Genomic DNA, 19,614 nt, shown 5'->3' with positions numbered 1-19,614 from the left:
AGGAAGGATGAAATAGCTTTCTCTTCTTGAGCTGGGACATTTATCTTATCCTGCCCTCAGACATTGGAGCTTCTGGTTTGGGGACCTTTGGACACCAGGACCCTTCCTTGTTCTCCAATCTGCAGATGGCCATGGGATTTCTCCATCTCCATAATCATATCAGCAAATCCCTACGATAAATTCCCTCTGTATACCTATATCCACACCTATATCCTATTGCTTTTGTTCCTCTGGAACCCCTGACTAATACACACATGTTCCAAAGTTCTTATCAATTTTGCCACACATCCTAAAATTGGTTTGAAAGTGGGGAGGGATAAGCAGCATAGAAATATAAAACTAATGTTAGTCTCCAAAGTAGATAGAAAAACACATTCAGAAACATATAACTTCATAGTGAACACTCAGGTACAGAGTCATTCTCAGTAATTATCACTAGTGTCTGTGTGTTCACATGCAAACACATGTGCACACACATCTGTTTCCTTTGGGTTCCCCCTGAAAGCAAAGCCTGAGGCAAGGATTTGGGAACAGGTTCATTTATTTCAGAGATGCTCCCAAGAAGCGTAAGTGAGTGAAAAAAATGCAACAGTGGGGAGAAAGGCCAATAAGAGGAGCGCTAGTAAAAAGTAACTGCTGCAGGCAACTGGGATTCACTCCCACGGGGCACTCTCTGAGAAGCTGTGATAAACCTCAGAACTGTCCCACCAACGCACAGGCAAGCTGGAGCAATTACCCAACTCCCCTCCCACCTGGGCTGCAGGCTACCCTGGTAGCATCAGCTCTCCCACGCTTCAGGGTTACATCTGTAAATAGGCTACGCAGCCTCCCACAGCATCAAAGACACCCCTTGGCCAAAGAGCAGTGACCCTAGGATGCGTGTGTGAAGTGGGTGGGCTGCCATCCAACATCAGCTCAGAGCTGCAAGAGACCCGGATGTGGTGGGGGGAGACCCGGATGTGGTGGGGGCGGAGGAGACCTGGATGCGGATCCACCATCTTTCATACCTCCCTTGCCCAAACCCCGCTAATAGGAGACCAGGACTTTGTTGGGAGAATCCTGGGAGGCGGATGAACCCACCACACCTCCCACTCATTGCTCCTTCTCCTCCTCACACACTCACCTGCGACCATCACTGCACAGGTCCTCAGCTGCTCAAAGGTGTGAGAAACACAAAGGGAATTTACCCCCCGGCCGGCCAGAGCTGCACCAGCCCCAAGTCCCACATCATGCCCTTCATAAGCTGTCTTCTGGCTTCACTGAACAGCCTGGTACTGCGGCCCCCTAAGCCTTCCCCCGACCCCAGATACCCTTTGTCCTCTGCAGTGCCTTTCCTCCCTCGCTTCCCCTGGTTCCTCCCACCAGAACTTCTGGTCCTGGCCATGTGCCAGAACCCAGATGTCAAAAGAAGCCCGGATGGAGGGCTGGGGAGGGCAAGAGACCCCAGGTGAGGGGAGAGAGAGATGGAGCAAGACTGGCCATGAGTTTCGTTCCTAATGGCTGAGGCTGGGTGTTGGGGATGTGCACTGATCACACTACTCCTGAAACCTGTGACCAAAGGGGACCCATCACAGCAGCAGAATGGTAAGTACAGCTGCAACTTCTTACCCAGCCCTCTCTTAGTTTGCCTTTACATTTCCCTTACTCTCCTCCTGCAAAGAGAGGTCTGAGGCTTGCCCTCCTGTCTCCCCATTTGGCTGCCTCTCCACTAAACCCTTTCCCTTGCTGCATACTCGAAGTCTCAGTCATTGTCTTTGCTGCCCGACAAATGGGCAGATGGACAGGGGTTCCTCTACGTGTGAGTCTTGGAGGCACAAGGCTGCATCTCCCTTAAGGCCAGAAATTGCTGTTGGACTCTTGAGGAATGGAGTAGGTTGACAGGGTGGGGGCACTAGAGCCCAGCCCTTTCTCCCCAGTGGCGGTGGGGGGTGGTAAGAGGGTTCCCTGCTCCACAGCTCCCACTGGGCTGGTGGAGATGTCAGCCCTGCCAGGCAGTCTGGGGGCTCCCTCTTCTCTCCCAGTGGTGGGACCTCCCCCACTCTCTGAGGACTCTCCCTGACCCTTCTACTTCCTCCGCCTTCAGCCCAGCCAACCTCTGGCACTCCTAACTCCATCTTGGCAACCGCATCCCAACAGACCTCACCTGACACGACCAAGGTGCACTCGCTTCACCCCTACTCTGACCCTACTGAAGCTCTAAAAATAATGAGTACACACGAGTTGTAACCATTGTGTTATTTAAATGTTCACATATAATAAATTAAGCTCTTCACATTAAAAAAATACAGTGGTGGCATAGATAACTTAATTTTGGAGATAATATCAAAAATTAAATTTGTGGTCCTTTGAGCATGGGGTCCCATCCAGGTGGCTTTCCTTCCCTCCTACCACTGTGCAAGCACAGCCAGACATCAGTTCTGAGACCCTCTCCAGGACCGCCCCTTACAGCACTGGCTGGCTCGGGCTCTACTACCATAGCACCCTAAGCTTTGTCACTAGTTTAGCACCCTGTAATTCTACCCCAGTCACCTCTGCCAGCACCCCGATTCAGCAGGGAGAGGCTGAAGGGCCTAGCACAGAGCAAGCACTCAGTAAATGACTTTGGATCAGTCACTGAATGACTGACTGAGGCATGTGTCCCCACAAAGGGTAAGAGTCATCTACACACTGATCCCACATATTCACAAAATGCCAGCAAATAAAGATCAAGGGGCTCCTTCAGGCCAGAGTGAACACGGAGGTGGGAAAGGAGACTGCTCATTATAACCCTTTATAACCCATTATAACCCTTTCTCAAGCCTTGGGACCCAGGGGGCACCAAGAACCCCTGGTGCTCGGGAGCAGGACAGGTGGGAGGGAAGAAATTATATCCAACTTCTGCTCTGCTTCTTTCCAAAGGAGATCTCTTGGTTACTGGCGAAGACAAGAGGCTAGCAGCCTCTTCTGTTCAGGGAGCCTGCCTCTGGGGCAGGATCACCAACCAGGGACCCTGGGTCGGCCAGGGCTCCAAGGGCTGGCATCAGACTTCTCAGGTGGCTTTGAGCGAGACAGGGGCTTCAGTTTTTCTCTCTGGCCCAGGTCCTGGGGGAGCTCTTCCAAGGAAGAAATCTCCAAGTCACTCTCAGCATCAGAAAGCTACAGGGAGGGAAGGGGGAGAGGAAAATGCATTCTGACAATGGAGGATGAAAATGCTGGACAGACATGGGGGCAAAATGCAGGTTTGGAAGGAGCAGGAGGGAGATGCTCCTTCTCCTGTTTGTTCCCATTTCCCTGTCTTAGAAGACCTGATTCAGAAACCCGGAGTCAGAGTGATTTCAAATGCTCCTGAAATCCCACTGGCCAAACCAAGGCAAATTCTTTGGAAAGGCTTATGGCAAGTCAAGTTGCTCTTGTAATTTAAACTTTGTCCAGATTTGTTAATTCCCCACATTGATGGAGCTGAAAGCCCAGAGCATTGACTATTCTGAATCCCTGAGCTGAATGCAGCCCAGGCTAATGTGCACCTCCCCTCCTCTCAGACAGCTGCTCTGGGGCCTGGTAAACACCCTGACTCAAGGAGTAGCAGAGACGCTCCAGAACACTAGGATCCCCTAGCCTGGAAAGCGGTTGGGCTGTAGCCAACGGAAAATCCCGAGCAGGCCAAGGGCCCAGGCAACCTCTGGGCCATGGACCCCACTCCAGAACTTTCAGTGCCCTCCTGGCCTTTGATAGGAACATCCTATGCATTTCTTCCCAGAATGTAAGGCCAAGCAGCTAGAACCACCCTGGGCCCAGGGCAGCAGGCTCTGAGCAGAGCCTCCACCTGCTCTGGGACATAGGAGAAGGAACAAATACTTGTTTAATCATTTGGACTTCCTACTCATAAACTGCACACAGCCTGCACAAGAAAACAAACACATTATATAGTAAGTGTATGATCTTGTGAGGACCAAAAAGTGATTGTCCACTCTCCTGGTCATCCCAAGAGGTGCCTTTTCAACTGAGAAGGGTGAGAGAGGAATGTGAAGTAACGAGCTCTGAATGTTTCTGCCTAAGCAGGTAATGGGCATGTGGGAGTTGTTCCCTGCCTAGAGGCAGTGGGGAGGGGGTCCTGGTGGTAATGGTCACAGAGGCTGATGGCAGCTAGAGTCTCAGAGAGGGAAGACCACCAAGACATTCTTAGTGATAAGGAATGACCTTGAATATTCTGAACAAAGATCTCTAGATATTCCTGTTCTACGTTGTCACCTACTACGATGTGCCCCTCCAACACCCTGCCCTCAGAGAGAAGTCTTCTCTGCACACACAGCCTGGAGTTGGGGTCCGGAGCTGACTGAAGGAAGGGGGTGGGGCCCATGGTGAGATGAAGCCGAGCCAGAAGACAGTAGCTACTGCAAGCAGCCAGGCACAGAACCAGGCTCTGTCAGAGGCAGGACATAGGAGCATGAGTGACCAGGAGAAATGATCTGTTGAGCAGTTCTTTGTGTAATGAACCAAAAGGCTTCTTAACATCAACAAAGATATAAATAAGAAATGGCCATCCCTCCCCCTGTGCAGGGGCAGAAGAGACAGGGAGGTCACCTGCAATGTCCCACTAGGGCCAAGGCTAACACTACACCCCACCCCAGGGCCCCCACACTTGGAGTTGGCTCTATTAGAAATGGCAAGACGACCTCCAAGAGTCCTATGCCCTACCTGAGGCTTGTTTCCCGGCACGGCAGCCCTCTGGGGCCCACTGTTAGGCAGTAAGAACAGACTGACCCCTCCAGAGGGCTTCTTCACTGGAGCTTCCAGCTGTTTCTCAAGGTTTTTGACCAGCGACTGTACTAGTGTTCCTGGAAGACAACCAGAGGGAAAATTCCAGAGAATGAATGCCTCATCCTTATAAGTCATGACCAGGCTCTGGTGTGGATAGAGGGAGTGTGGAGAAGGGTCAGAAGGAAGAAGGAAAGGCAGCCACAAAGAAGAAGGGCAAGGGCAGAGAGAAGGCCCAGGTCAACGTGTGCTGGTGAAAAGAGGCTTTGCCCATCTTAAAAATATAACTTCAGTTAATGGCATGGCTGTGAACAGAGACTTAGGAAGCTGTTCTTCCCTCTTAATGGCAGGACCTCTGCCCAGCTGGTATATGAAAAGCAAGACTAACAGGCAAACACAGCCTCCTTCAACATCTTCACTGAGAAGACAAGAAGTATCATAAATGTAAATTATCACAGAGGGGCCAGGGGCCAGACAGGCTTTCTGCAAACTCCATGCAGGAAGAGGGCTAAGCAGGGACATAGACTATGAACAGACTCCTGGTGACATGCTAAACCCTGCGGGATGTCCAGGCCTCAGGAATACCAGGAAGCAGGGAGCTAACCACCACCTCATAGGGTTCAAATGTCTGAGGGCCTGAGCAGATGTCCGGGGCTACAAAAACCCTTGGTTCATTGATTCATTCAAGAATTGTTTGTTAAGGGGTGCCTGGGTGGTTCAGTCAGTTAAGCATCTCACTCTTTTTTTTTTTTAAGATTTATTTATTTGTCAGAGAGAGAAAACACATAAGCAGGCAGAGGCGGAGAAGCAGGCTCCCCACTGAGAAAGGAGCCCAATGTGGGACTCGATCCCAAGACCTTGGGATCGTGACCAGAGCCGAAGGCAGTCGCTTAACTGACTGAGCCACCTAGGTGTCCCAAGCACCCGACTCTTGATTTTTGCTTAGGTCATGATCTCAGGATGATGAGATCAAGCCCTGAGTCAGCCTCTGTGCTCAGCGTGCAGTCTGCTTGAGATTCTCTCTCTCTCTCTCTCTGCCCCTCCCACACGCCCCCACCCCGTTAACTCACATGGGTGTACTCTCTCAAATAGATAACTAAATAAATACAATCTTTAAAAAAAAAAAAAAAAAAAAAGAATTATTTGCTAAGGGCCACTATGTCCAGGCACCATGTTCCTTACCCTTCATTGTCTTGTCCCAGTACTTCATTTTACAGCAAAGGAACCAAAACCCCTCACTCAGACACAAGCAGGTAGCAAGTGACAGAGCCCAGACTGTCTCAGAGGACTCCCGACTCCTGCTTCCAAAATCTTTCCACCCTATCATCCCACCTGGTGGCTATCAGTACCTTCTGGCGGATTCTGGTGGACTGGGAGGCTTGGAATGAGCGAGTGAGCTCCTCCAAACTCTAACAGTTAAGAAAAAAGGGGGCAAAATAAACCTCTCAGATTCTTCCTTCTAATATCTCTGCAATCCCAGGAAAATATCTGATGGGAGGGAGGGTCATTCTCCCCAAGTTTCATTGAGTTGCCAAATTAGAAAACCCAGAGAAAATCACTGGGTATTTCCAGAACTAGAGAAATCTAGGCTGGAAAAGGGCTGTCCCAGTGGTCCCAGACCACTCACCTGAGGAAGCCAGCCCGCCTGAGCCCTTGTTAGGGGGCTGGGCACTCCCCTCCGAGGTCTCGGTGTCAGACCAGTCCCAGTCATCCTCTGGCCGGGACCCCATCCTGGAGGGACCTCGTGGGGGCTGGAGGGATGTCCGCTGCACCGAATTTCCCTCCTCCGAGTCCTCTTCAGAACTGAATGGGGGAGTACTGTCATGGAGGGGAAGAAATGAGGCCTATATGGACCAGAAACACTTTAAAAGCCAAACCTCACCACTTGCAAGCATGTTTGGTTTGCCCTGAGCCAGCCCTGCTCCTTCCTTGGGCCCAGGTGACAGTCAGGAGGTACCCTGGAGCACAGAAGCCACACCAGCAACTCTGTTAGAAGATGGGGACCAAACCCTCCTGGTGCAGCAACTAAGGCTTAAGGAAGAAATAGGGAAGGAAGGGTAGGTTTGTCCCGCCTGGGAACAAAGGATCCTGGTCTCTTCATGGGGGCTTGGAAGGGGACCCCACCTGAGGCCCCTCCTGTTCACTTCTGTCTCCGCCCCTCACCTGTTTGCAGAAGCCTGTGGGAAACCCTGGTAAGGACTGCCTGAGGCTGGGAGCTGCAGCCACAGACCCAGTAGGAATGCAGAGTCCAGGGCTCACCTCAGCCCAGGCCCTGGGGACGCAGGGGTGCCGGAGCGTCCATGTGCTCTGGGACGTGGAGCGGGGGTGGGCACGTGGGCCAGGCCAGGGCCATGGCTGCCGTGGCTCTGAAGAGTCGTCGTGGGAGGCTCTGCTGGTTTGGATGGCGACACCACATGCAGGTTCCTGGACTTCGCCTGTGCCTCTTTGATGACCAATGGGTTCTGCTGGCTTTTGACTAGAAACACAGAGAGGAATAAGTTCCAGGGCATGACCATCTAGGCCCTCGAGCCTGAAGAAGACAGAAAGAGAGGTTCTGGCCCACTAGAAATGGGACAAGTCACTCTGTCACTCTATACCATAATAGCCACAGCCAATAAAGTCCTGCCCCCACTCCCAGCCGTCTGTCCTGCTGCTGGCTTGACTCAGGGTTGGGGACGGCCCATAGTTCCACCAGAGACCAGGAGAGCAGCTTGTGTTCCAGGGTCATGACATCATTCCAGGAATCCCACGGGAGTCGGTAGGTCTGAAGAGGGGCCCAGCTTCCCTGCAGCTTCACCCTGCAGTCCTAGGACCTGATCTCCCCAGGAGCCCCACCCTCTCTACCCACCCAGGCTGCAGCTGCGAGAGTTCAGGTAACCTTGCAGGAAGGCCCTGCTGCCACCAGAGGTCGCCACAGGACCACATGGGCCACCCACATCCACCACTGTCCTCCCAAACAGGCGGGTGGAAGGAGGGCTAAAGGCAGGCCAGCAGACCCAGCGCCTCCCTCCTCTGAACTGCATCAAGTCCCATTGAGGCTGGGGGTAGGAGGAGGGCGAGGATCCAGGATCGACAATTTTTTTAATGGAAAGAGAAGCACATCGCAGGAAGTCAGAGTAAGTTCTCTTGCATGAAACTCTCGTGTGTGGACTGTCACCGCGTAAATGTGTTTCTTACTGTAGTTCAAGATAGGAAACGTCTGAAATACACTGCTCTCCGAGAACGCATTTACACGGAAGTGGATCTTCTAGGGGGGGCAGACTGAAGGGAAGGGAAGGCAGACAAACTGGCTGAGGGAAAGGAACGACGACAGCTAATTACTGCATACCGACAGCAAGCTAAGCCCTCTACCTACAGCATCCACCGAGCCCCGAGCCCTTAGGACAGTGTTGTTCTCCCTGCTTTACCAAGGATGCAGGAGATCCAGGGACTCAATCAAGGCCCACAATTCCATGGAAGAAATGGTCAGTACAAACTCAGGTCATCGGCCACCCCAAAGCCAGGGTTCTTGCTACTCATGGCCTTGCTTCATCCCACAGCTTTGTCCCAAAACAAAAAGAGGCGCAATCGAGGCAGAAATCAGAGGTGAGCATTCACATAGCACTCATGGGACCTAGAAAACCAGCATGTGGGCATAGAGCTGAAAAGAGAGGTCTACAAAATGCTGTAAAAACACATTACTCATCTCACACCTTTGAGACATGCCCTGGAGAAGGTGGGGCCCCTGGACCTGGGAAGGGGAGCTCGGCAAGGGGTGGTTCTTACTCTTGGCTTTCTGACCACAGGAGCAAGGGCTAGACAGGAGGGGGCACCTGGAGGAACAAGGTACCTTTCCTCTTTTGGAAGCCTGTCCTCAGAAGATGCTTTCATTCCTCTTCCCTGCCTCCCTGTCCCCTCTCTCCTCTCAGCCCACGCACCCACACACCCCACCCCTATGCTTGGCCCCATCACACCTCCTAGTCTGGGCTGGTTTCCCAGCTGAGGTGGCAAGCCTTGGCACAGATCAGCCTCAATAGATTTTAAAATTATTGGTCCCTGTACCAACAAAAATCATCTCACATATCCCCCAGAGAATGTGTCCACACTCTGGAAAATTCCTTAGCATGAAGAGTTCAGGTTGGGTCTGCCTATACAGGAGGAGATAAGAGAATCGGTATCCTTCTGGCCACATATGAGGGAAAGGAGCTGCAACATCGTCCTGCACAAACAGCCTCAAACTCCTGAAGCCCTCCCTAAGAGCCCCCAGTTTCAGCAGTCCAGTGGATCTGGGAATCCTCCAGAAATGGGGGATTCTCAAACCTAAGAACACAAATTCCCTTGCTTTCTCAGTTCCTTGAGGACAGAGACTAGAGGGTCCTCACCCACACATTTGAATTCTCCCCAAGAACCACTGGGCCTGTCCTTGTCACAAGCCCCAGGGGCAAATCAGGGACTGTGATCTGGCCCAGGGAACCACAGTCAAGCTCTGAGGATGTGTGGGCAGGCAGAACTCACCCAGCCTCTCAAGCCCTCCCACTGCTCCCCAGGAGAGTTTCCATCTGACTCCTATTTGCCTCCACCTGCAGCCCCAGTGCTCTCAGGCCTTGGGTCTTCTCCCGGCACTGACATGCCCCACTTCAGAGCCAGAAACAGAATGGGCTACTCTCTGTTGGAGCAAAGTACAAGTTGTGATCAAAGCAAGTAAAGCAGTGTAGAGCCAAGGTGCTGAGTGGGGCAGCACGCTCAGGGCTGACCACATGCCCAACTCTGGCTCTCCACCAACATCCCTGGGTGACTCAGGCCCACTCCTGGATTCTGGTTCCCCCAACAGAGAACTTTTGCACTCAGTCATCTGTGAGGACACGCCCCTCTCACCCTTGAAAGTAATGCCCTGCTGGGGACAGGCAGTGCACCCTCCTTATGTGCAAACCAGCCCGGATCCTCCCAGTCACAGCCCCCAGGGATGCCCTTTTGCCAGCTCACCTGGAGACTTGGTGTCTGGCTGGGACGCTGGTGCCCTCTTCCTCTGTCCCATCTTCACTCTGCTGGTGGCTTCCTTGACAAGCTTTTCCCTCAGACTCAGAAATTCAGAAAACCTCCGTGCCTTCTGCTCCCTCTGGGCTCTCAGGAGGGACTCAAGGTGTCTGAGAGTTTGAATGGAGATTCTCTTTGCATCCTAAAAAAGACAGACATTCCTCTTTGAAGACAGAAACCCCCTCATCCTCCCCCAAAGCCTCTCATACCTGCTGCTGGCCTGGGAGTCCCTGTGATCAGCGCTGTGTGTTCTCTGGGAGAGGATACGGTGAGTGTCAGAGCAGGGTGGGCAGGGGTGCACATGCTGCACAAAGTGTGGTGGTTTAGGGTCTGGGAGCCTTGTCAAAACATGCATGGTAGGCACCTGGGTGGGTCAGTTGGGTAAGCGTCTGTCTTTGGCTGAGATCATGATCCCAGGGTCTAGAATTGACCCCGGCATAGGGCTCCCTGTTCAGTGGGGAGTCGGTTTCTCCCTCTCCCTGCCACTCCCTCTACTTGTGTTCTCTCGCTCTCATTCTCTCTCAAATGAATAAATAAAAATAATAAATGGGCACAGAAGAAAGCAGCCCATGAGTGGAGAGCACAGAGAGGTCAGGACACAGGGTGACACCCCCAGCAACCACTAGAAACGGAGGAGAGAGACCATACTGCTGACGTGAGGTAAGGAGAAGACATGTGGGCTTATATTCCCAGATATGAAAGGCTCCCCAGCTGGAACAAGTAAGATGAATAAGCCTATGGAGCTACGAGAAATCAAGCACTTGCCAGGTTAAGAATGCCGCATATTCAAATGGTAGGCAGCAGCCTTTGCAGCTGTGGCCCCCGCGCTTACTCTCTTTATCCCCATGCTTTCCAGTTTCTCTTCCAGGGTGTCCTCCAAGATTGGCCTGAACTGCTTCAGCAGGGTGGGGTTTCGCCTCAGAGCAGCCAGCACATTCTGCTGTCCGTCTCGGGAGTCCTCCAGATCTGCAGCACACAACAATCCACCAAGGTCAGCCTGGGCACCCAAAACCTCCATTCTCAAAGTCACATAGCACCTACGTGGCCCTCACCAGCCCATGACCCACGTCTCTGGCCAGCGAGCCCAGAGCCACGGACCCCACCTGAGTGTCCATCCCAGACACCGGGGATGTTTCTGCTGCTGGCTCCCACTGCTTCAGACCACCTGCCTGCCTGCAGGATTCTCCTCCCCTGCCCGTCCGGGCTGCCAGGATCTGGGCTCAGTGCTGCCCAGGTGAATCTGGGATTTGTGGGCTTTTGACTTGCTCTTGAGCCCTAGCAGCAGCTTGTGGCTGAACTCCATTCCTCCCCACAACCCAGTTTTCTTGGGACATAACTGACACAGAGCAGCTTATACTTTTAAGGTGTATAGCATAGTGACTTGACTTTATTCTGAGATTATCACAGTAAGCTTAGTTAACACCCACCCTCTCATACAGATACAAAAGAAAAAATGAAACAAGTTTCCCCTTGTGATGAAATCTCTTGGGATCTACTCTCTTAGCAGCTTTCCTGTATGTCTTCCAGCAGTGGTAACTCTGGTCCTCCTGTCCATGACCTCCCTGGCACTCATTTCTGCTCTCACAGGCAGCTTGTACCTTTTGACCACCTTCCTCCAATCCCCTTCCCCTACCCACCACCTCTGGTAACCACAAATTATGATCTTTTCTTCTACGAGTTTGGTTTTGGGTTTGTTTTGATTCTACATATAAAGGAGATAATATAGTATTTGTCTTTCTCTGTCTGACTTATTTCATTTCACATAATGCCCTCAAAGTCCATCCATATTGTCACAAATGGCAGGCTTTCCCCCATTTTATGGCTAAATAATATTCCATTATATATATCTACCTCAACCTCATTATCCATTCATCCATCAATGAACACTTAGGCTGTTTCTGTATGTTGGAGATTGTAAACCGCAGATTCCAGGCCCTGCGGCTGCCAGCCCTGTGATCCTGGCCCCAAATGCCACTCTCACCTACTGCTGTATCACATTCTGCTCCCATCCAGGGGATCGAATTCTCACGGGACAGACACCATAAACTCCCTTCAAGTTTACTGTCTCTAGAGATCAGGGACTCACCCTCCAAAGCAGTACACAGAAGGACCACAGGAGTTAAAAATGCATATTCCCTGGCCCCACCCTCCAGAGAGTCTGATTCCATAAGTCCAGGAAAGGACCCTGGAAACTGCACTTTAACTTGTCTAAACGATTATGGTGGAGGTGAGCCACAGACCATACTGTGAGAAATATGGACCCAGAGGATAATAAAATAAGCCATTACAATAAAATGTGGTCATTGCTGCAAAGAGGCCTTCCAAGGAGTCGAGTCTAGTGTGGGGTGGGCGGCAGGAGGGAGGGTGGGCACACTGCCCTTATAGCAGGACCAGCCCTTAGATTCACTCAGTAGACATTTTCTGACAAGTAATATGGAGAATGAACTGGCCTGTACTGGGGTGCTGGGGGGCACAGAAGAAGACCCTCAAGGGGCTCACATTCAAGAATGGTCATGTCAACTGTGGCCGCACATTTGAATCTCCTGGGCCCCATCCCAAACTAATGACATCACAATCTCTGAAGCTGGACCCTAGACCTCAGATCTTCTAATACCCAAGCCTGAGAACCAAGTGTTCTAGAGCAATGGTTCCCAAAATGTGAGCCTGAGTGATGGCACCACCAGGTAACTTATTAGAAATGCGGATTTTCAGATCCCACTCCAACCCTACTGAGTCGAAAATTATGGATTGGGAACCCAGCAACCTGTGTTTTAGCAAGCTGCTCCCCACAAGGTTGATCCTCCTCCATCAAGTCCATGCTAGGGCGTAAGCCCCAACCGTGGCCGCACATCGGAATAACCAGGAGCTTTAAATACTACCGATGCCTGGAACCCACCTCCTATATGTTCTGTTTAAGGTCGGGGGGTGGTGGCTGGTGGGGTCCTCGGAGAGTTACAAGTGACCTGGGTGATTCTTAATGTGCAGTCAGCTGCGGACAGCCACTGGTGTGACAGTGGGGCTCCAACAAGCATCAGGACGCCCAGAGATTGCAAACATGGGCTGCTGGACCCCACCCCAGAATTTCTGACTCTGCTTATGTGGGATAAGGCTGAGAATCTGACAACTTTCCTTTCTAACAAGTTCCCAAGTGGCATTTCTCCTGCTGATCCGGGACTAGAAGAGACAGGCCAGCATACGAAGAGGTCGAGCACCGTGTATCAGTGTGGGAGACACCAGCTTCATGCGACAAGTGGGATGGGTAGGGGTCAGCCAAAGCACCCTCCTCAGCTCCGCTCTCCATGACTCGGCAGCCTCTGCGGAAGGATTTGGTTCCTCCCTCTATGGACCTCAGCAGGTCCAGTAATGTGTTGTGTTACTTAGCAGAGAGCTTCCCCCAACAAAGTTACATGTATCTCTAATTTGTACTTCTAAATTCCAAGGTTAAGTGCACGGGATGGGGGTGGGGAGTAGTAGAGGACTAATTAAATAAATTTTGGTGGGGCACCTGGGTGGCTCAGTGGGTTAAAGCCTCTGTCTTTGGCTCAGGACGTGATCTCAGGGTCCTGGGATTAAGCCCCACATCGGGCTCTCTGCTCAGTGGGGAGCCTGCTTCCTCCTCTCTCTCTCTCTCTGCTTGCCTCTCTGCCTACTTGTGATCTCTGTCTGTCAAATAAATAAATAAAATCTTTAAATAAATAAATAAATAGATAAATAAATTTTGGTTCATCCATCCAATAGAATACTGTAAAGCCCTGCAAAAATAATGAAGCAACTGTACATAAAGGGACAGGAAATGATTTCCTAATAAGTTTTTGAGAAAATAACCAAATACAGAGCAGAATGTATCGTATGATCCCATTTGGGAAAAAGGAAAAAAATGCATACACATATGTGCTTATATCTGCACCAAATATCTCTGGAAAGATAAATGAGAAAGCATCGCAATGTGATCTCTGGGTGGAAACTGGATAGCCCGGCAGGAGGGAGACCTACTTCTCACTGTACACACACCCTTTTGCTCACTTGCTCACTTGCTTGCTTGCTTTTTTTTCTTTTTTTCCAAGAGCATAGATTACTGTTTCAGAAGTAAAGGAAGAAATATTACATTAAAAAACAAAATTCCCATGGTGAACTCTTTGGTGACACAAATAAAACCCTTTCCTGGGTACACTGGTTGGGTCACTTTTGTCATATCAGAGCCCAGCTCCAGAGGGCAGGCCCTGGTCAGCAGGTCAGCTGCGCGCACTCCCCGATCTCTCCTGGGAGCTCTTCTCCCCAACTCCCCCAGGAGCTCCCACAGTCAGAGGAACACTGCTATTTTTTTTTCCACTTCTTCTTTGCATCCCCTGAATCATCTGGTTGAGCTCTCTCTGCATACCAGACTCACCACCGAATGGACTGAATGAAAACAGAAGGTGCCCAGGACTGTGGAGAGGGAGCCCAGGCAGATTCCGAATCCCGCCTCCGCCCACCTGCCAGCTCTGTGACTCTAGGCAGTCACTGGCCCTCGCTGGGCTTCCCCATCAGTGAGCCATCAGATCGCACATTAAGGCCTGTGTGTAACCTGCCTGGCACACACAAGGTGCTTAAAGTACTCGTCTCATATTCCTACTTCCCTTCCCCGGGCTTCCGGTAGCCAGACACAGTGAAGGAGAGACAAACTAGACAAGGAGGACAAATCTAATGCAGGACAAATCCTGCATTAGACACCAGGGAAAGAGAGTCAGGCCTCACCTTCCTCAGAAGAGTCTTCTTCTGTGACCACAGCCTTCAGGCCCTCACAGGTCCCTGAGGAGAGCCCAACAGTTAGTGGCCCCGATGCCCCGGATACCATCCCTGACTTGTAGGAAAGCGCAGAACACCACATGACTGCCAGCCAGAAAGAGCAAGCCTTCCAGTCATTTCTTCACCAGGAGAGGCAGGATGGATGGAGTTACAGTCACGAGCACAGATAGCGCGAGCCAGAAAGACCAGAGTTCCCAGCCCAGCTTGCCCATTGCTGGTCCTTCACAACCCCGGGGTGGGGGGGTGGGGGGGGTCGGCTGTCCCAGAACCTCAGCAAGCCCCAGTCTCCTCACCTAAAAAATGAGGCCGATAATGCTGGGCCCACATTAAGAAGTGGGGACAATGTAATGAGACAATGAATCTAAAGTGCTTGGAGACTCGCGTGGCACACATCCCAGCCCCAGCCCTCAGGACGTTCAAGGCCACAGGGAGGGTGCTTCTCTGACCTGCTGGCCAAGCTGGGGAAGGAACGTCTGACCTAGAGGCAGGGATTAGGGACAGGCATGTGGGTTTGCAAGAAAAGGCAGAAAGGTGGCTAAAGAGACAGAAGAAGTGGGAGTCCAACGGGCCAGGTTTCATAAGGGCCTGGCCAAGGTCCTCCATGCAGGGGCGGTCTCCTGTGTGTTACTGGCTCCCTTTAGACGCCAGCACGTGCATCCATGAGACACTCACACACACAAGAAGCACACAGCAGCGCACCAGGGTACCCAGAGGAAGACTACACATACTCTAGACAGGCCACATTCATATTCAACTTGCTACACCCTGAGAGGAAGGTTAAAGTTGATTGCTCAAACCCTAGGCATGAGGAATTAGAATCTTTTCATGAAAAGCTCCATCAATCACTGCCCGCAGGATCTTCACCGTTCCCCGGGTCTCCACCACCCCACAGAGAAGAACAGGCCAGGCCAGAATCCATCTGTCTGTCCCAGAAGCAGATCTCTTCTTGCCCTGCCCTCCCTCACCCAGCCAGCGAGCCTGACACCCCATGACCCAGGAGCTGCTCTCACTGCCACCCCCTCATTCTATAAACTGACTGGTGGGGGACAGGAGAGAGAAGAGGCCAAGACTATTAGAAAACACCCCATGAGAACTTACCCTCCTCCTTCCTGAGAGACATGGTCTGGATCTGCAAAGATACAGAACAGAATAGGCAGCCAGGAACCCTGCTCTGTACAGTAGGCCTGCCCAGCACCATAAAGAAGGGACAGTCAGTTTCCATATCCCCCACTGGGAACTAGAAGGAGCTCGGAGAACGCTGCCCCAACCCCCCAGTACACCTCCTGCCATCCATATGTAAGGGGGGGTGATGGCACCGAGGTTGAACAGCAGCATCCATTATGGGGAGGCAAGAATGCCCCTCTTCAGAGAGGGACTGTGATTTGAAGGGCAGGAGCCCCACATGAGTGGAGTGGGACAGGCATACAGCAATACTGCTGGTACACTTGGTGGACAACCAGGGTGAGGCGGGCTTCCCCCACCATGGGGACATGAGCTGAGGGCCCCCTGGGCAGAAGGAGGCATGAGCTGGACAGTCATTAAACTGCTGAGCCCTCCCTTTTCCAGAAGGTGCCTCTTCATCCTCCTTCCGCACAGTTGCACATGGGACAGCCACCTGTGACAACGTGACCCCACACCACAACTATAGCCAAGTGTCTAGGCTGGGGCAGAGAACTCTGAATTGGAAACATGTGAAGTCAAGAGCCAGTGGCAGCCAACTGGTTTTGGGTTTGCTTGTTTGTTGCTTGTTTGTTTGTATTGCCATATGGGGTTGGTATGACGTGAAAGCTGATCTTCAGAATAAAAGGAACAAGTTTAAGCAGATCTAGAGAAAAGGACAGAGACACACAGCAAAGGAAAACTCCTGACCACATTCATGTCTCTCATTCTAGTTAATCCCAGACTCAGCTTCTCTCCTGCCTTGATCTCTCCGAGACATCCTGTCTACCCTTAAGACAAATTTCCTCTTCTGCTTAAGCTTCAGTTGTTTTTTATTATCTACTGATGAATGACACATCCAATGCCAATTTCCAACTACTTCTTCCTTTGCCTACCTCTATTCTAGAGACTCTAAAACTAATTATTTGCCTTCTAACCTTCCTTGCAGCTATGGTTGCCCATGTAATACAGCTCTGACCAATAAAATATAAGCAAAAGTCTGAGGAAGGGGCCTTTTCATCAACTTCTTCTACTGAATATGGTTGTGATGGTTGGGGCTATGGCAGCCATCTTGCAATTATAAGGGTCAAACATGAAAACAAAAGTCAACCCACTGAAGATGGTAAAAAAGAAAAATGGCGTTTGGATTTTCAATGACATAATTTTGCTGCTAAACCAAGGCCATCAACTGTCACCTCTTTTGACGTTACAATACAAATAAACCCCTACTAACCTATTCTAAATCCAGGTTTAGCCAATGGGCTCCCTAGTGAAATATCTGCAAACAGGAGTCCCGGGTAACAGAAGGAAGAAATCTCCAGACTGGACCTGAGGTGGCCAGAGCAGTGAAGAGCTAAGTGGGGGATGGCCCAGTAAGAAGAAAAGCAGAAGAGAGGGTCAGATCCATTACCCGAGTGACTGGGTAGAACTGAAAACAGCTGGGAGAACTGAAAACACAAAAACCAGGGAGCGGGAACAAGAAGACTGAACTAGATAGTGACAGGAGGCGCTCTGCTCAGAGAATCTGTGTGGAGGGGGTTTCAGAAGCAAGGCAAGGCCCTGAGGCCACAGAGGGACCCCTCTGATGGCAGAGACACCTGTCCCCTGACCTGCAGCTCAGAAGGGGGAACTGAGCCCAGACTAGGCAGAGAGTTAGCAGCAGTAGGTCAAGGGGTCAGCTCTAGGAGAGAGGTGCTACGTGAGCAGATGACTTCTCACCATACTAATTTGTCTGACAACATCTTCAGAGGTCATTAATTTAGGACAAGTGTTTTGACCAGGAAATGATGTCTGAGAACACAATGAAAAGAGCCCAAGTTTTGTAGTGCACTGCCTGGCCAGGGCTGAATCCCCCCACTGGCTCTTATAGGGTGTGCTCTGTGGACTTGAGGGAGGTACCTGCTTCTCCAGCCTGTTCCATCATCTGTCAAAGGAAGATGGGGGAAGCCAATGTCTGCCTTGAAGGGCAGCAGTGAGGTTTAAATGAAGTAATACACCAAGTATCAAGCAGGTGCCGGCCCTTAGACAGTGTCTGGTGTTAGTGTGAACTTAGCTCAGCCCCTCCGGACAACAGGGCTATCTTCAGCCTGGAAAGAGATAGCCGCAGCTTCATCATTCTTCTCTCTCCTGAGAAAGCCTCGCTAATGAGACCACTGCCAGTGAGTCCGGAGGATCAAAGAAGATCCTCACAGAGAAGAGGCCTAGGGGCCCCAGGGCCTGGCAAGGAGGAGGGACAGACCTACCATCTCCTCCTGGGAGGCAATGAGCCTGGCTTGTTCCTGGAGCTGGGCGCAGAGAGCACTGATCTGGCGCTGGGACTGGGCGGCTGCTTTCCTCTGATCCTGAGACAGGGAGGCCCGGAGCATCTCGTTCTGCTCCTGCAGCTGGTGGGCACAGGGGACTCAGTCAGGTGTTGCAGCGACCTCAGAGTGCCCGGGAGCTGCAGGGCCTGCTCTTGTAGGCACACACTGGCCGCAGTTTCACCTGAAGTGGGGTGGGGGCATCCAGACCTGGGCAGGTGGCTTCTAACAGGAGGGACTACTTTCCAGTTTGGGCATATTTCCAAGCTGTGCTTGAGGGGAAGTGAGAATTGGATGCAGGCCCCTACAATCAGGGCAAACAGGCTTTCTGTCCAGCATGACCACCCACGGAAGGACAGTCAGATAACCTGAGACCATTCATGAGTCATCCAATGGTGTTTTTAGGGAAAAACCGAAGGTGAAGAAAATACCATCCTGTGCTGTTTTAAGAGTAGAGAGAAGATGAGACTGTTTCTATTTGCTTAAAGAAACTCTAGAAAAATACCCAAGAAAGCAGTACAAGTGGACAGCCACGGGGTGGGTGCTGGGGGCTGGTAGACGGAGTTGGGGTGGAAGTGAACCTCCATGTAATTCAGTACACTGTACTGAGTGTGCCTTCATATGTTTCTTCCACTTTTGGAACAAATTAAACTGTATTTTCCATCTGAAGATGTTTCAAATAAAATAAAACCATCAGATGGTCGGGGCTCCTGGGTGGCTCAGTGGGTTAAAGCCTCTGTCGTCAGCTCAGGTCATGATCCCAGGGTCCTGGGATCAAGTCCCACATCAGGCTCTCTGTTCGGCCAGGAGTTTGCTTTCCCTGTTCTCTCTCTCTGCCTGCCTCTCTGTCTGCTTGTGATCTCTCTGTTAAATAGATAAATAAAATCTTTTTTAAAAAACCCATCAGATGGGAATTACTGGAAATGGGAGTGCCAGCCTCTGATCTGAGCACCTGCCTCTTCTGGGCTTTCTGTAGGCAGTACCTGGAGCTTCTGATAACCAGCTTCCTCCTCAACTTGCTTCCTCCTCAGGGGCATTTTCATAGAAGCTGTTTTCTCATCCTGAGGCCTGCTGCTCCCTATTCCCCGATCTCAGTATTTAAGCCTTTCCATATGGGCTCCCCTTGAATGATGGCTGAGGTTTTCTCCTGGGTGGGGTTTCAAGGAAGAGCCCAAACATGAAATGACCAGATAATGCATCTAAGGTTTCCAGGCCTGCTCTCTGTGGATGGCCTGAAGGGGTCCCTGCATAGGGGACCACAGAGTAACGCAGGTGTTGGGTTCAGAAGACAAGTCCCAGAGGCCCTGACTCCTGGCCAGGAAGGCTGCTATTTGGGCGGCTGACCCCTTCTGGGGATTGATTGGGGTCAGCCACCAGGAACACCATCAGCAACCAAATACTGGTCAGTTTGAGGAGGCTAGTGATAGAGGATGGGGGTGCCGTAGGGTAAGAGAAGGTCTCAGGAAACCCAGCTACCCCAGACCACCCAGAGTTACCTCTTGCTTCTGAGCCGCATGCTTTCCCTGAAGTTCCTTCATTTTTCTCTTCCATTCTGCCTTCTGAAAACGATAAACAGGACTCTGCATATCAGAATGTACTACAAAGCTACAGGAATTAAAAAGTG

General features: G+C 51.3%; 1 protein-coding gene across 6 annotated transcripts in view; it reads right to left on the bottom strand.

Moving 5' to 3' along the window:
* Window positions 1-1,332: 1,332 nt before the first annotated feature.
* Window positions 1,333-19,614, bottom strand: part of DZIP1L (DAZ interacting zinc finger protein 1 like) — a 44,309-nt gene continuing 26,027 nt past the window's right edge. For 5 of the 6 annotated variants that reach the window (XM_047736109.1, XM_047736118.1, XM_047736094.1 and 2 more), the window contains 10 exons: window positions 19,487-19,549; window positions 17,934-18,074; window positions 15,631-15,661; window positions 14,482-14,535; window positions 10,580-10,713; window positions 9,697-9,889; window positions 6,994-7,210; window positions 6,362-6,552; window positions 4,675-4,814; window positions 1,333-3,135 (listed from right to left, as the gene is read on the bottom strand). In XM_047736109.1, the coding sequence (XP_047592065.1) occupies window positions 2,974-3,135; window positions 4,675-4,814; window positions 6,362-6,552; window positions 6,994-7,210; window positions 9,697-9,889; window positions 10,580-10,713; window positions 14,482-14,535; window positions 15,631-15,661; window positions 17,934-18,074; window positions 19,487-19,549 (1,326 nt within the window). In that variant the 3' untranslated portion in view covers window positions 1,333-2,973. The remainder of the gene's footprint in view (window positions 3,136-4,674; window positions 4,815-6,361; window positions 6,553-6,993; window positions 7,211-9,696; window positions 9,890-10,579; window positions 10,714-14,481; window positions 14,536-15,630; window positions 15,662-17,933; window positions 18,075-19,486; window positions 19,550-19,614) is intronic. The other variant, XR_007128553.1, reaches the window with a different exon arrangement.

This window comes from Lutra lutra, chromosome 1 (genome assembly GCF_902655055.1).
Source record: "Lutra lutra chromosome 1, mLutLut1.2, whole genome shotgun sequence".
Lineage (NCBI taxonomy): Eukaryota > Metazoa > Chordata > Mammalia > Carnivora > Mustelidae > Lutra > Lutra lutra.
This window is presented reverse-complemented; position numbering and strand designations above follow the sequence as displayed.